The sequence below is a fragment of the Panthera tigris genome, chromosome A3, assembly GCF_018350195.1.
Source record: "Panthera tigris isolate Pti1 chromosome A3, P.tigris_Pti1_mat1.1, whole genome shotgun sequence".
NCBI lineage: Eukaryota > Metazoa > Chordata > Mammalia > Carnivora > Felidae > Panthera > Panthera tigris.
Window position 1 is genome coordinate 26,730,038 of NC_056662.1, and position 11,161 is coordinate 26,741,198.

An 11,161-nucleotide genomic window follows, 5' to 3' on the forward strand; every position below is an offset into this window, starting at 1 on the left:
GAGGGCGCCAGAGCTCAGAATACTGGGTTTGGCGGTTCTCCTCGCCTCCATGGGGCCGCGCCCCTCACACACCGCGGAGCTAGGAGGGTAGCAGTATTGTGACCTCAAGGGCTGTGCACTGCCGGGAGAGGGGGGCGGGTCTGGGGCAGGGAGAAAGGAGACCCCAGGCCCGGAAGGAGAAGGAGAGGAGAAAAGGGGAGCTGGAGGCAGGGACTTGAGGGCCCCTGGGGCTTTTCCCACAGGACTCCCAGTTCTCTAGATCAGCCCCTTTGATTCTGCCTCTTGTCTCTCTCATCAGTGTGCATCTCTCTCTGTCTCTCTGCCCTACACATCTTGTGTCTGTGCCTGTGTCTCTGTCTCTTGGTCTTTCACTCTGTCTCTGTAGCTTTATTTGTTTCGGTGACTCTTAACTGTCTCCATATAGCGTGTGTGCGCGCGTGCGTGTCTGGCTCTGTCTGTTCTGTCTCTGTCTTACCTTCGTCTCTCTAGGTATGTCTCTGCCTCTGTCTCGCTGTGTGCGTCACTGTTTCTCTTGTTATGTCTTTACCTCTCTGTGTCTTTCTCTCTGTTTTTAACTGCCTCTGTCTCTTTCTGTTTCTGTCTCTCGCTCGGTTTGCATGTCCTGTCCCTTGCAGCCACCACCCCCCAGCACATGTGGGCTGAGGGTCTCAGTCCCTTCCCTCCTATCTCCTCACCCCTGGCAGCTGTGCAGTTTCCCAGTCCTGGCCTCCCTGCCCGCCCCTCTTGGGCCTTAGGGGAGCGGGGTGAGGGAGGAAGGGAGGGCAGCCTGGTGGGCCCACCCCTTTTTGCCTTTCCAGGCTGGGAGGCTGGGCCAGTGAGCCTTTTAACCAGCCGGGGCAGGCTGTGCGGGACACCAGCCTTGGACGCAGTGCCTGGCCCCTCTGTGGTCCCGGCCGCCGCCAGCCCGGCCAGCATGCAGCAACAGCCCCTGCCTGGGCCCTTGGCCCCTGCGGCTGAGCCGACCAAGCCTCCCTACAGCTACATAGCTCTGATTGCCATGGCCATCCAGAGCTCCCCAGGACAGCGGGCCACACTCAGCGGCATTTACCGCTACATCATGGGCCGCTTCGCCTTCTATCGCCACAACCGGCCCGGCTGGCAGAACAGCATCCGCCACAACCTGTCACTCAATGAGTGCTTTGTCAAGGTGCCCCGTGATGACCGCAAGCCAGGCAAGGGCAGCTATTGGACGCTGGACCCCGACTGCCACGACATGTTTGAGCACGGCAGCTTCCTGCGCCGACGCCGACGCTTCACCCGGCGAGCAGGTGCCGAGGGAGCCAAGGGCCCTGCCAAGGCACGCCGTGGACCCCTCAGAGTGACCAGCCAGGATCCGGGAGTCCCCGACGCCACAACTGGCAGGCAGTGCCCGTTCCCGCCGGAGCTGCCAGAGCCCAAGGGCCTAAGCTTCGGGGGTCTGGTGGGGGCCTTGCCAGCTACCGTGTGCCCTGCAACCACTGACGCCAGGCCTCGGCCACCCATGGAGCCCAAAGAGATGCCCGCACCTAAGCCTGCAGGCCCGGGGGAGCTCCCTGTGGCCCCCTCGTCTTCCCCGTGCCCAGCATATGGCTTTCCTGCTGGCTTCTCTGAGGCTGAGGGTTTCAGTAAGGCCCCCACGCCCATCTTGACCCCAGAGGCGGGCGTTGGGAGCAGCTACCAGTGCCGGCTGCAGGCACTGAATTTCTGCATGGGGACTGACCCAGGCCTTGAACACCTCTTGGCCTCAGCAGCCCCCTCTCCTGCACCACCCACTCCTCCAGCCTCACTCCGGGCCCCGCTGCCCCTGCCAGCTGACCCCAAGGAACCTTGGGTTGCAGGCAGCTTCTCTGTCCAGGGAGGTTCCAGCTACCCACTGGGGCTGACCCCCTGCCTATACCGGACACCAGGAATGTTCTTCTTTGAGTGAAGCCAGCCCGGCCTCGGGCAGTCCCTGCAGGGTGAGCCTGACTCTAGGATCTGGGGCACTCTCAAGGGACCCGGGCCTGGCAAGCCAACGACAGCTGGGACAGGAAGCCAAGATTGGAGTAGCGAACACGCAGCCAGGCCCCAGGGCCTCTGGACAGACTTGAGGGAGAGGGGAGGCAGGGCCCCCATGGGATTTACTCTGTGGCTCTCAGGGCCAATAAAAGCAGTATGATGATGGTCAGCCTGCTGGATGGTTGGGGACTGAGGGCTGGGACGCCTGGCTCTGTGTGCAGTGGCTGTGGTTGTGGGGTTGCAGGGCAGAGTCAGGGGATCCTGGGTGGAAATGTCCCATATGAGGCTTTCTCTTGCTGGGGACTTTCTCAGGGAGTTTCCCAGGAAAGTGGAGGAAGGGGGAGCAGGGAATAGGGAAGAGAGAAAAGGAGTGTAGCCAAGAGATACCAGGCAGGGGGTGAATATGGGCTGGCCTGAGGGGCTGATTCTCCAGCCCCAAACTCTGTGACTCAGCACCCCCCCCATTATCTGTGGTCATAATAACTGTGACCATTTGTGGCATTTATTCTGCCGTGGGTTTGTGTATATCCTTTCCCCAGACCCTATGCAATTCAGGATGTTATCCCCATTTTCCAGTGGTGGAAACTGAGGCTCAGAGAGTTCGGGGCTCATTAGCTCCGACCCCAGATGGCAAATAAGTGGCTATGCCCCCAGCCCCTGACCCGCAGTGAGGAAGCAGGGGTGGCACATGAGAGGAGAGCTGGTGGTGACCCCCAGGGTAGGAGAGGCTTTTCTGGAATCCTGGAATGCCAACGCCAACAAGGCACCCTTGCCCCTTTGCACAGACAGGGAGCCCAAGGCTCAAAAAGGCAGACCCCAGTCCCTTTGCATTTTCCACATGAATGGGGGACCTCCCTGAGCCCCCAGCTCTCCAAGGCCCCCTGATGACTCTTTAAGAAAGCATCTCTCTTATGAGGGAAGTGTGACTGTCCTGGATACAGATCAGAAGTGACTGAGCCCTGATTTTGGCCTCCTCTGGCCATCCCCCTCGGCAGAAGCAAAAGACGTGGGTATATTCGTGGCCCCTATCAGAGGAACAGACTCAGGGACCTGAAACCTCAGTGTCCCCACCCCCTTCAATACTCAGCGTTGCTGAGGCACAGGGCTTCCTTGTGGAGCCTCAATGCCCCATCTGGATCCTGGGTATAGGGAGAAAAGAGAGAGGCCAGGGATACTGGGGAAACCCCCTTTCTGGCATTTGCTGTAGGGGCTTTGAGGGTCTTCTGTCCCACGAGGTGACACCCAGGGGTCTGGAGACCCCTTGGTCGGGCAGGCGGCACAGTGCCTCCAGAGGCCCTCACTCGGGCAGGCGGCCATGCTGATTTCAGTCTCTGCTGCTCTGTCCTCCCTCAGCAGGTCCCCTGGGGCCAGGGAGGAAGCGAGCCTGGCTGGACAGTCCCTACTGTCTGGTTCCCACAGACTCCAGAGCCGCCAGGGTGGAGGGGGGACCTGCAGGGTGGGGGCTCACTGTGACCGGAAGGGGTTGGGAAAATGCCTGGCCAGCTGTGGAGGCCCTCCCCACCACGTGCGCGGGACCCCAGCCTGGAGTCCATCTAGCAATGGGGAGAAGGAGAGAGGGTTTGTTCTGTCTCGTCACGTCTAGGCAGCCTCATGGGTGAGGAGTAGGGGGAAGTCCTGGGTGTGCAAGGCATGGGTGAGGAGAGGGGAAGGAGGCGCTTGTGTGGGTTTGTTCTGAGGTGTGTGTGTGTGTGTGTGTGTGTGTGTGTGTGTGTAATGCACAAATAGTTACAGAGACAGGGACAAACAGATTCAGGGGGGTAAGAGTTCTTTCTCAGTTGGGTCAGGGAAAGAGGCCTCTGGCGGGCACTGTTCCCTGTGGTGCATTCCTGTGGAGACCTGGTGACCCCAGTCCCTTCCCAGCTTGTGTCCTGAACTAGTAGGAAGATGGGGAGGCTGGCCTGACGTCAGGGAGCCCCGGCCTCTGCATCCTGCTCCAGCCATCCTCTGAGGAGGTTAGCATCTGAACTGGGGTAGGGGGTGGGGGTGCCTGAGGAGAACATGCAAAAAAGTCTCAACCACACCCTGGTGCACAAATCCACTAGGGGCACAAGCCCTCTCTCCACGTCCCTCTCTGACCCCCAACATAGTCAAGAAGTGAAGACAGGCCCCTCTGCTCCAATCCCCAAGCAGGACCCAGGGCTCAGTGCCTGCCTTGGACTCCCTCTATGATTCTGGAAGTGTGCCCATCGCTCTGGGTCCTGATTTTACTTCCTTTGCCCAGCGGGGGCTGGAGGAAGGGCAGCCTGACTCTGAGTCTGCGTCCCAGGGGAGGGTCCGACATGGGAGACTGCCTGGAAGGGATCCCATCTCCAGAGGTGTTGGACCAGGAGGCCCAGACACCATGATCTCATGTTGCCCTCTGCTTGCTGCCCAGCCGGAGGACCCCACCCACTGGGCCTCCTGCCCTCACATTCTTTCCATGACCAACAGACGCCCTGTGCTCCTGCCTGGCCACCCCCACCTGGAGGAGCGGACAGTGCTTAGCAGAGATCCAGAATGCCTATGCGGGGGCCAACCCAGAGAGAGCACCTCAGTACAGATGGCCCAGACCCATGCCAGAGAAGGCAAGTGATGTGCCCAAGGCCACGCAGCAAAGCAGGAGCAGGGAACCCCTCTGCTGCCTTAACTGTATAGCTCTTGGAGGACAGGGGCTGTCCCATGTGACTCTGCTTAAGGGACCCTCCTTCCTGGAGGCTTGTCTGTCTCCAGAAGGGGATCCCAACCCCTTCCCCTCTTCCCCAGCAGGTCAGAGTGGGGAAGGGTGCCCAGCTGTCTTGCAGAGGCAGGCTAAATCAAATTCTGAAATGGTAGAATCAGTGGTATTTAAGAATATTCCGGAGCTTTTAATCACAGCAGCTTAGATTCTTGGAATATCAGTGCTGAAAGGGCGTGTCCTGCCCAATTTCTGAATCCCTTCTATACCAAGAAGTGCATGTCACGTGGGGTTCCAGGAAAGGGGAGCCCGCTGCCTTCAGAGGCCACCCCTTCCCGCCCAAGTCTGGCAGCTCTGAGGGGCTTTCAGGAAGTTCTTCACCTGCTGGTCCTCCGGTCTCTGCTCTCCCTGCCCCCAGGGAAGGCCGCCACCCCCACCCGCAGGGCCGGGCCTTCCTCAGACTCCTCCACCCTCCACATTTTATCTCCCCGCCTGCTCTTTCGCCCACCCGCTTCCTTCCCCGGTTTATGGCATTCCACTGTTCAGAGCTCAATGCTCCCCACACCCCAGACAGCGCCTGAGCCAGGGGCCCGGAGACCCTGTCCTGATGAGGGCGGGCCACTCTGAGGCTGCCACACTAATGAGGACAAAGGGGGAGGTTGGGCCGGCCAGCCTGTCATGTCTGCCTGCAGCGAGTATACAGAACCTTGCGATCCAGTCTTCAGCCAAAACAGGCTGTCCCAACACACAGGCTCCCATCACTCCCGAAGGCCAGGCTGCCAGGGGCTAAAAGCAGGAGCTCTGGAGCCCAACTGGCTGGGTTCACATCCCAGCTCTGTCACTTCCTTGCTGTGCAACTTTGAGCAAGTGGACTTGCCTCTCTGAAGACCACTCTGTTCATTCGTAACCTGGGGGTAATGATTTCAGCTCCCAGGACTGGTATGTGCAAAGCCTCATCCTACATACCATGATTACAATTCAGCCAACAAGAATGACATCGGAACTTAAGACAGCCCCACTGAAGGGCCTGGTGACCTCAGCCCAGTCTGTCTGCCCCTTCCTTTGCTGGGGGAGGGGGGGAGGGCAAACTTCTGTCCCCCGACATCCGGAGGTGCCTAATCCCTACTCCCTCCCCACTGGTTAACTGGGTGGTGACAGGGAGGCAGCTGGTGGGGCCAAAGGAAGTGGTTCCAGGCTAAAAACAGGCCATTTAGTCACACAGCCAGAATCCTGCGTGGTGGCCCCTGGAAAGCCAAGGGCTGCCTCCTCCTGACCACAGCCCTCAGGGAGCCCTGATCTGTTTTGGATACAAATGAGAGGCTGATCCTCCTGCTCCTGAAGACAGCCAACTCACTGGTGAGTGTCGTTTCCACTTCTAGGCCCTTACGCCGGCCATCCCCTCCACCTGGCACTCTCACTCCCCACGGGCTGACCTCTCAACATCCAGAGGCCAAGTTAAATACCACCTTCTCAGAGAAGCTTCCCTCATCCCCCTGATTAGATGCCCCTAGATTATTCTCCATCTCTGCATCCTATTTGTGTCCTCCACCAGGCACCTGTTGCAACGTGGATTTATGCATTTCTATGCGTATTCACTTTTTATTGTGTCTCTGCCTTAGAATGTAAGCTTCAGGGAGGAGGGGTTGGGTCTGCCTTATTCATTTTACCTACTTCCCTAGCCCAGTGACTAGCACACAGCAGGCCCTCAATAAAGGTTTGCTGAGTGGAGAAATGGAGTCATGGCCACCCGCCCATTCATCCATTCGCCCTGGATTAAATCTCAGAGGAGCCCCCAGGGGCTCCCTGACCCATTCAGAGCAAAAGCCCACGTCCCATGGGCCCGTGCCGTCTGGCTCTGCCCCTGCCAGCCCCGTTCTCACTCCAAACAGCCTTTGTACCTGCTCTTCCTTCTGCCGGGAACAGTCTCCACTAATATGCCCTGAATACCCTTCGATCTCTGTCCAAACGTCCTCAGAGAAGCCTTCCCAGACACTGCCCCCACCCACCCCATCAACGCATTCCAAATTCACTACTGCTGGTCAGAATTCTCCCACCTAGAGGGGCGCCTGGGTGGCTCAGTCGGTTAAGTGTCCAACTTCGGCTCAGGTCATGATCTCACGATCCGTGAGTTCGAGCCCCGTGTCGGGCTCTGTGCTGACAGCTCGGAGCCTGGAGCCTGTTTCGGATTCTGTGTCTCCCTCTCTCTCTCTGACGCTCCCCCATTCATGCTCTGTCTCTCTCTGTCTCAAAAATAAATAAACATTAAAAAAAATTAAAAAAAAAAAAAGAATTCTCCCACCTAGAATAAAGTTCCCCAAGGCCAGAGATTTGTGTCTCCTGGCTGTTCCAGACCTAGAACACTGTCTGGAACACTGTAGGGGCTGAAGAAATAGTTGTGGAACAAGTAAGCTCAGCAGTCTATGCCACCTGCTCTATCCACACACCCCATGTAATGCACTGTCTCGGGGGGGCAGGTGCTATTATTACCCCATTTTACAGACAGGAAACTGAGGCTCAGAGAGGGCAAATAAGTAGATTTGAACCCCATTCTGTGTGACCCGAGTGCAGTCTCCCTGTCATCAGCCTGTCTCCCTAGAGGCTCATGAGACCTGCGTCTGCCTCCGGTCCCCAACAGTTCTCTTTAACCTCTCAAGCCAACCTGGCCCAGCCTCCTTCTGGACTCCCTGCCTCCAGTCTCCCTCTCTCACTCACCGACCTCCCTGGCTTCAGAGATCCTTGTAAACCACAGATCTGGCCCTGTGCCTTCTTTGCTCAAAACCCCTCCATGTCTCCCTATTGCCATACTGGAATGCTCCAAGACAAGCTTGCCCTTAGCTACAAGTCTTTGGACATGTGATCTCTTCTGCCTGGAACACCCACCTCATGCCATCTGGAAAAAGCCTGCCCCTTATTTGCCCTCAGCTTGGATGTCACTCGCCGCCATTGAAAAGAAGAGAATGGGGGTTAGTGTCTTCTTCTGAGGCCCTCCAGCTTCGCCCTGACCCCCAACCTCCCACCTGGTAGGGTTCCAGACGTTGTGAGCTCCCTGGGGGTGGGGACCGTGCCCACAGTTCACCTCTGGGTTCTAGCTTGGGGCCAGGCCCAAAGAAGGGACTCAACAAACAGCTGTGACATGATTGGATGTGTCAGAAGTAGGACTGTCTGCTTTGCATCGTGACCCCACTGTTTACTGGCTGGGAACCCAGAGACCTGTCCACAAACTCCCTGAACCTCAGCTGCCTCATCTGGATGAAATACCTAAGGAAAATACCCACTCACAGGGTGAGGATGAAATGAATTCATAAATGGAAATCACTCGGTACTGTGCCTGGCGCTCAGTAAATCGCAGCGTTAACGTGCCGAAAGGAACAGGTGTGTGGGCAGCTGCACGAATGGGAGCTCGGCACAGGTATGCACCTCCTTCAGGGCCAACGCTGGCCGCTTCACACCCTTGGGCAACACTGTCACTGGCTGAATCTTTTCCCACCACTGCCCCGTTGGGTCCAAGGTGGCCAGTGGAATTCAAGGCCACTGGACGCAGACAGGAAGAGGCAGCGTCACCAGGCCTGGTGTAATCCAAACCAGATGCGGCCTCAGACCCATGGGGGTGGTCACTGTGGGCCTGGCCAAGGCCCAGAGGCAGGAAATAGTCTTGGAGGAACGCTTTCTGGGCTGGAATCAGCCAGGAGGAGCTGTTCCATTGAGGGTGTTAACCCTTCTTAGCCCACAAGGGGGTGCCCAGGACCCTGAGCAGGGAGGGGAAGCTCATGGCCCTGTGGCCCCAGGAAGCACGTTGCAGGGAAGATCACAGCGTCAGCATTGTAACGGGCCCCATGCCTGAGGAACCGACCCACAACCAGATACTACGGTCGGGCACAACCAGCTAGGGGATACTCACAGCTGGCACCCGGGACTTGAAGAATCACAGACCAGAGCCTTGGCCCTGGCCCTGGCTCCAGCTGGCAGGCCCCAAAGAGCCATGGATTCACTCTCTCCACCAGGATGGCCCCTACGGTGAGAAGCTTTTTCCTGCGAGGCTACTGGGGATGGGGGTTCTAGTGGTGGTAATGGGGCTGGGGCCCAGGCCTGCCCAGAGGCAGAAACTCAGCCCCACACTGAAGGCTGCCACCGTAGCTTTTTTTCTGAGTGTGCTCTGTGGCCCTTGGAGGGGACAAAATCTCTCTGAACCCTCATTTCCCCATCCATATTGTTGAGTCTATATCCTTTACCTCCAGAGACCAGGGGAGGCACAAAGGAGGGCCCCTGATAAATCAAAAAGAGCCTTCCAAGATGCGCTCCTAGGAGGTGATAGGGACAGAAGCAGTGATCAGCCCTGTTCCACGGTTCTGGGTGGGCTTCCTTCTAGGACATGTTCATTTACTGTGTGGTCTTGGGCAAGTCACCTGCCCTCTCTGAACCTGTTTCCTCAGCTGTGAAATATGGTAAATGGGCACCCTATCCCATCTTGCGACTGTCACAATGGCCCTAGGGGTAACAGTGGGGAGCAGAGCTGAGGCTGTCGTTTGCATACCGTAGAGGAGGAGACTGAGACTTGCACCCAGAGTCCAGGGGCCTGGGTTCTCTGCTGAGGGGCCTTCCTTGTTTTGGCCTCGGTTTCCCCAGCTGGATCCAGGCCCTGGATCTCTGCTGTGGCCGGACCTCATTTCCTCACCCCCCGCCCCACGGCTGTGACTCATCCCTCATCATCACGCTGTGTGGCCGAGGCTCAGCCTGGGTGGGGGCCAGCGACTGAGAGAACTCAGAGGAAACCACAGGCCTGGCCCAGCTGGCAGGTGGTGAGCAGGCAGGCGGGCAGGCAGGCCGGCAGGGATCTACAGCCCTGGGGGCCTTGCCCATAAGCACGAGTCCCATCAAGAGCCCAAGCCAGGCTCCCCAGGCTTCTCAAACCCTGAGTGCAAGACCCCCAGGCTTAGTCCCCAAAGTCTGCCACACCCCGCCCGTGTGGCACCTGCTGCCGTGGGACGCTGCACTCACCTGCTGGTACAGGGCCAGGGTAGGGGGTGAGAACCCTGGCCTTGCCCTCCAGGCCAATATTCACGGAGGCAGGGGAGGTAGGGGTGAACTGTCAAGGTCTCGGTGGGTGGGCAAGTCCAAGATTTCTCAAAAGGTAGGCAGTATAACTGTTAAGAGCAGGGGCTCTGGGCCCCATAGTCCGGGTACAAATCCTGGCTCTGCCATCGACGAGCTGTGTGACCCTGAGAAAGTGGCTTAACCTCCCTGAGGCTTGGTTTCCCCATCTGAGAAATGGACATAACACAGTGCCTGCCACGCGGGCTCACCATGAGTAATCAGTGCGACCATGAACACATAGAGCTGGACCAGGGCTGGTACCCAGCAGGGCTCAATGCGTGCGAACTGCTGTCCCTGCCATTCCTGCTGGAACCAGTTCACCCCGAGCAGGCAGACCCGCTGTCCCACGTAGGCCAGTCCCACCTCTGACTCGGCTGTCCTCACAGCCAGAAAGACTGTGCCCTATTAGTGTTAAGCTCTCTTGCCCCCTGGGCTGCCCTTTCCAGCAGATGGAGCCCCCTCCCCTGCATTGTATGCAGGCCTGGGGCGAAGCAGGCTGTGGCCCACAGGGAAGAGCAGAGAACAGCTCTCTCCTCCCCCTCGCCCCCCCCCCCCAGGCCTCTGGGGAGACCCCTATCCCTGCAGCTCCAGCGAAGGCACCACAGTCCTGCCCGAACTTCTGATGCCACCCGGAGCCTCTGTTTTCTGCTCACACCTTGTTCTGGCGAGAAGCAGGGTGTGCGCATGAGCAGAGCCTTGCTCTGGGGGACAGAAGAGTTCATTTCATGCTCCAGCTTCTGACCTGTTGAATAGCCTTCAAGTTCCTTCCCCTCTCTAAGGCTCAGTTTTCTCCTCTGTAAAATAGAAATAATAAGAATATTGGGGCACCTGGGTGGCTCAGTCGGTTGAGAGCCCCACTTCGGCTTGGGTCATGATCTCGCCGTCTGTGAGTTCGAGCCCCGCGTCGGGCTCTGTGCTGACAGCTCAGAGCCTGGAGCCTGCTTCGCATTCTGTGTCTCCCTCGCTCTCTGCCCCTCCCCCACTCATGCTCTGTCTCTCTCTCTCTCTGTCAAAAATAAACATTAAAAAAATTTTTTAAAAGCAATAATAAGCTTACAGTGAGAGAAAAATGAGTTAACGTCCATACAAGCACTTGACTGGAGCCTGGCACACAGTAAGCATCCAATAATGGTGCTGTGACAGATGAGCAAACCGAGGCACAAAGTAGGGAAGCCCCTGGCCCCCATCGCGGGCTGGGCAGCGTGGCTCCCGGGGCTGCGCCGGTAACCACCCCGCCATGCACTCAAGTGCCACTAGAGTGCCCGGCACGTGGCAGCGTTTGGTGGACAGCAGTCCTCTCTGACCTCACCCGAGTGCGGGCACACACACATACAGGGAAGGGAGCCACATCCAACCTGTACATTTATTTACAAGGCACAAGCTGAGAGCAGGTTGGGG

The 11,161-nt window shown here is 58.0% G+C and overlaps 1 protein-coding gene across 1 annotated transcript; it reads left to right on the forward strand.

Annotated features, from left to right (window-relative positions):
- Window positions 1-147: 147 nt before the first annotated feature.
- FOXS1 (forkhead box S1) lies at window positions 148-2,167 on the forward strand. The gene is made up of 2 exons (XM_007073548.3): window positions 148-206; window positions 819-2,167. The coding sequence occupies exon 2, from the start codon at window positions 935-937 to the stop codon at window positions 1,925-1,927; it is 993 nt and encodes a 330-aa protein (XP_007073610.2). The 5' UTR covers window positions 148-206; window positions 819-934; the 3' UTR covers window positions 1,928-2,167.
- The last annotated feature ends 8,994 nt before the right edge of the window (window positions 2,168-11,161 follow it).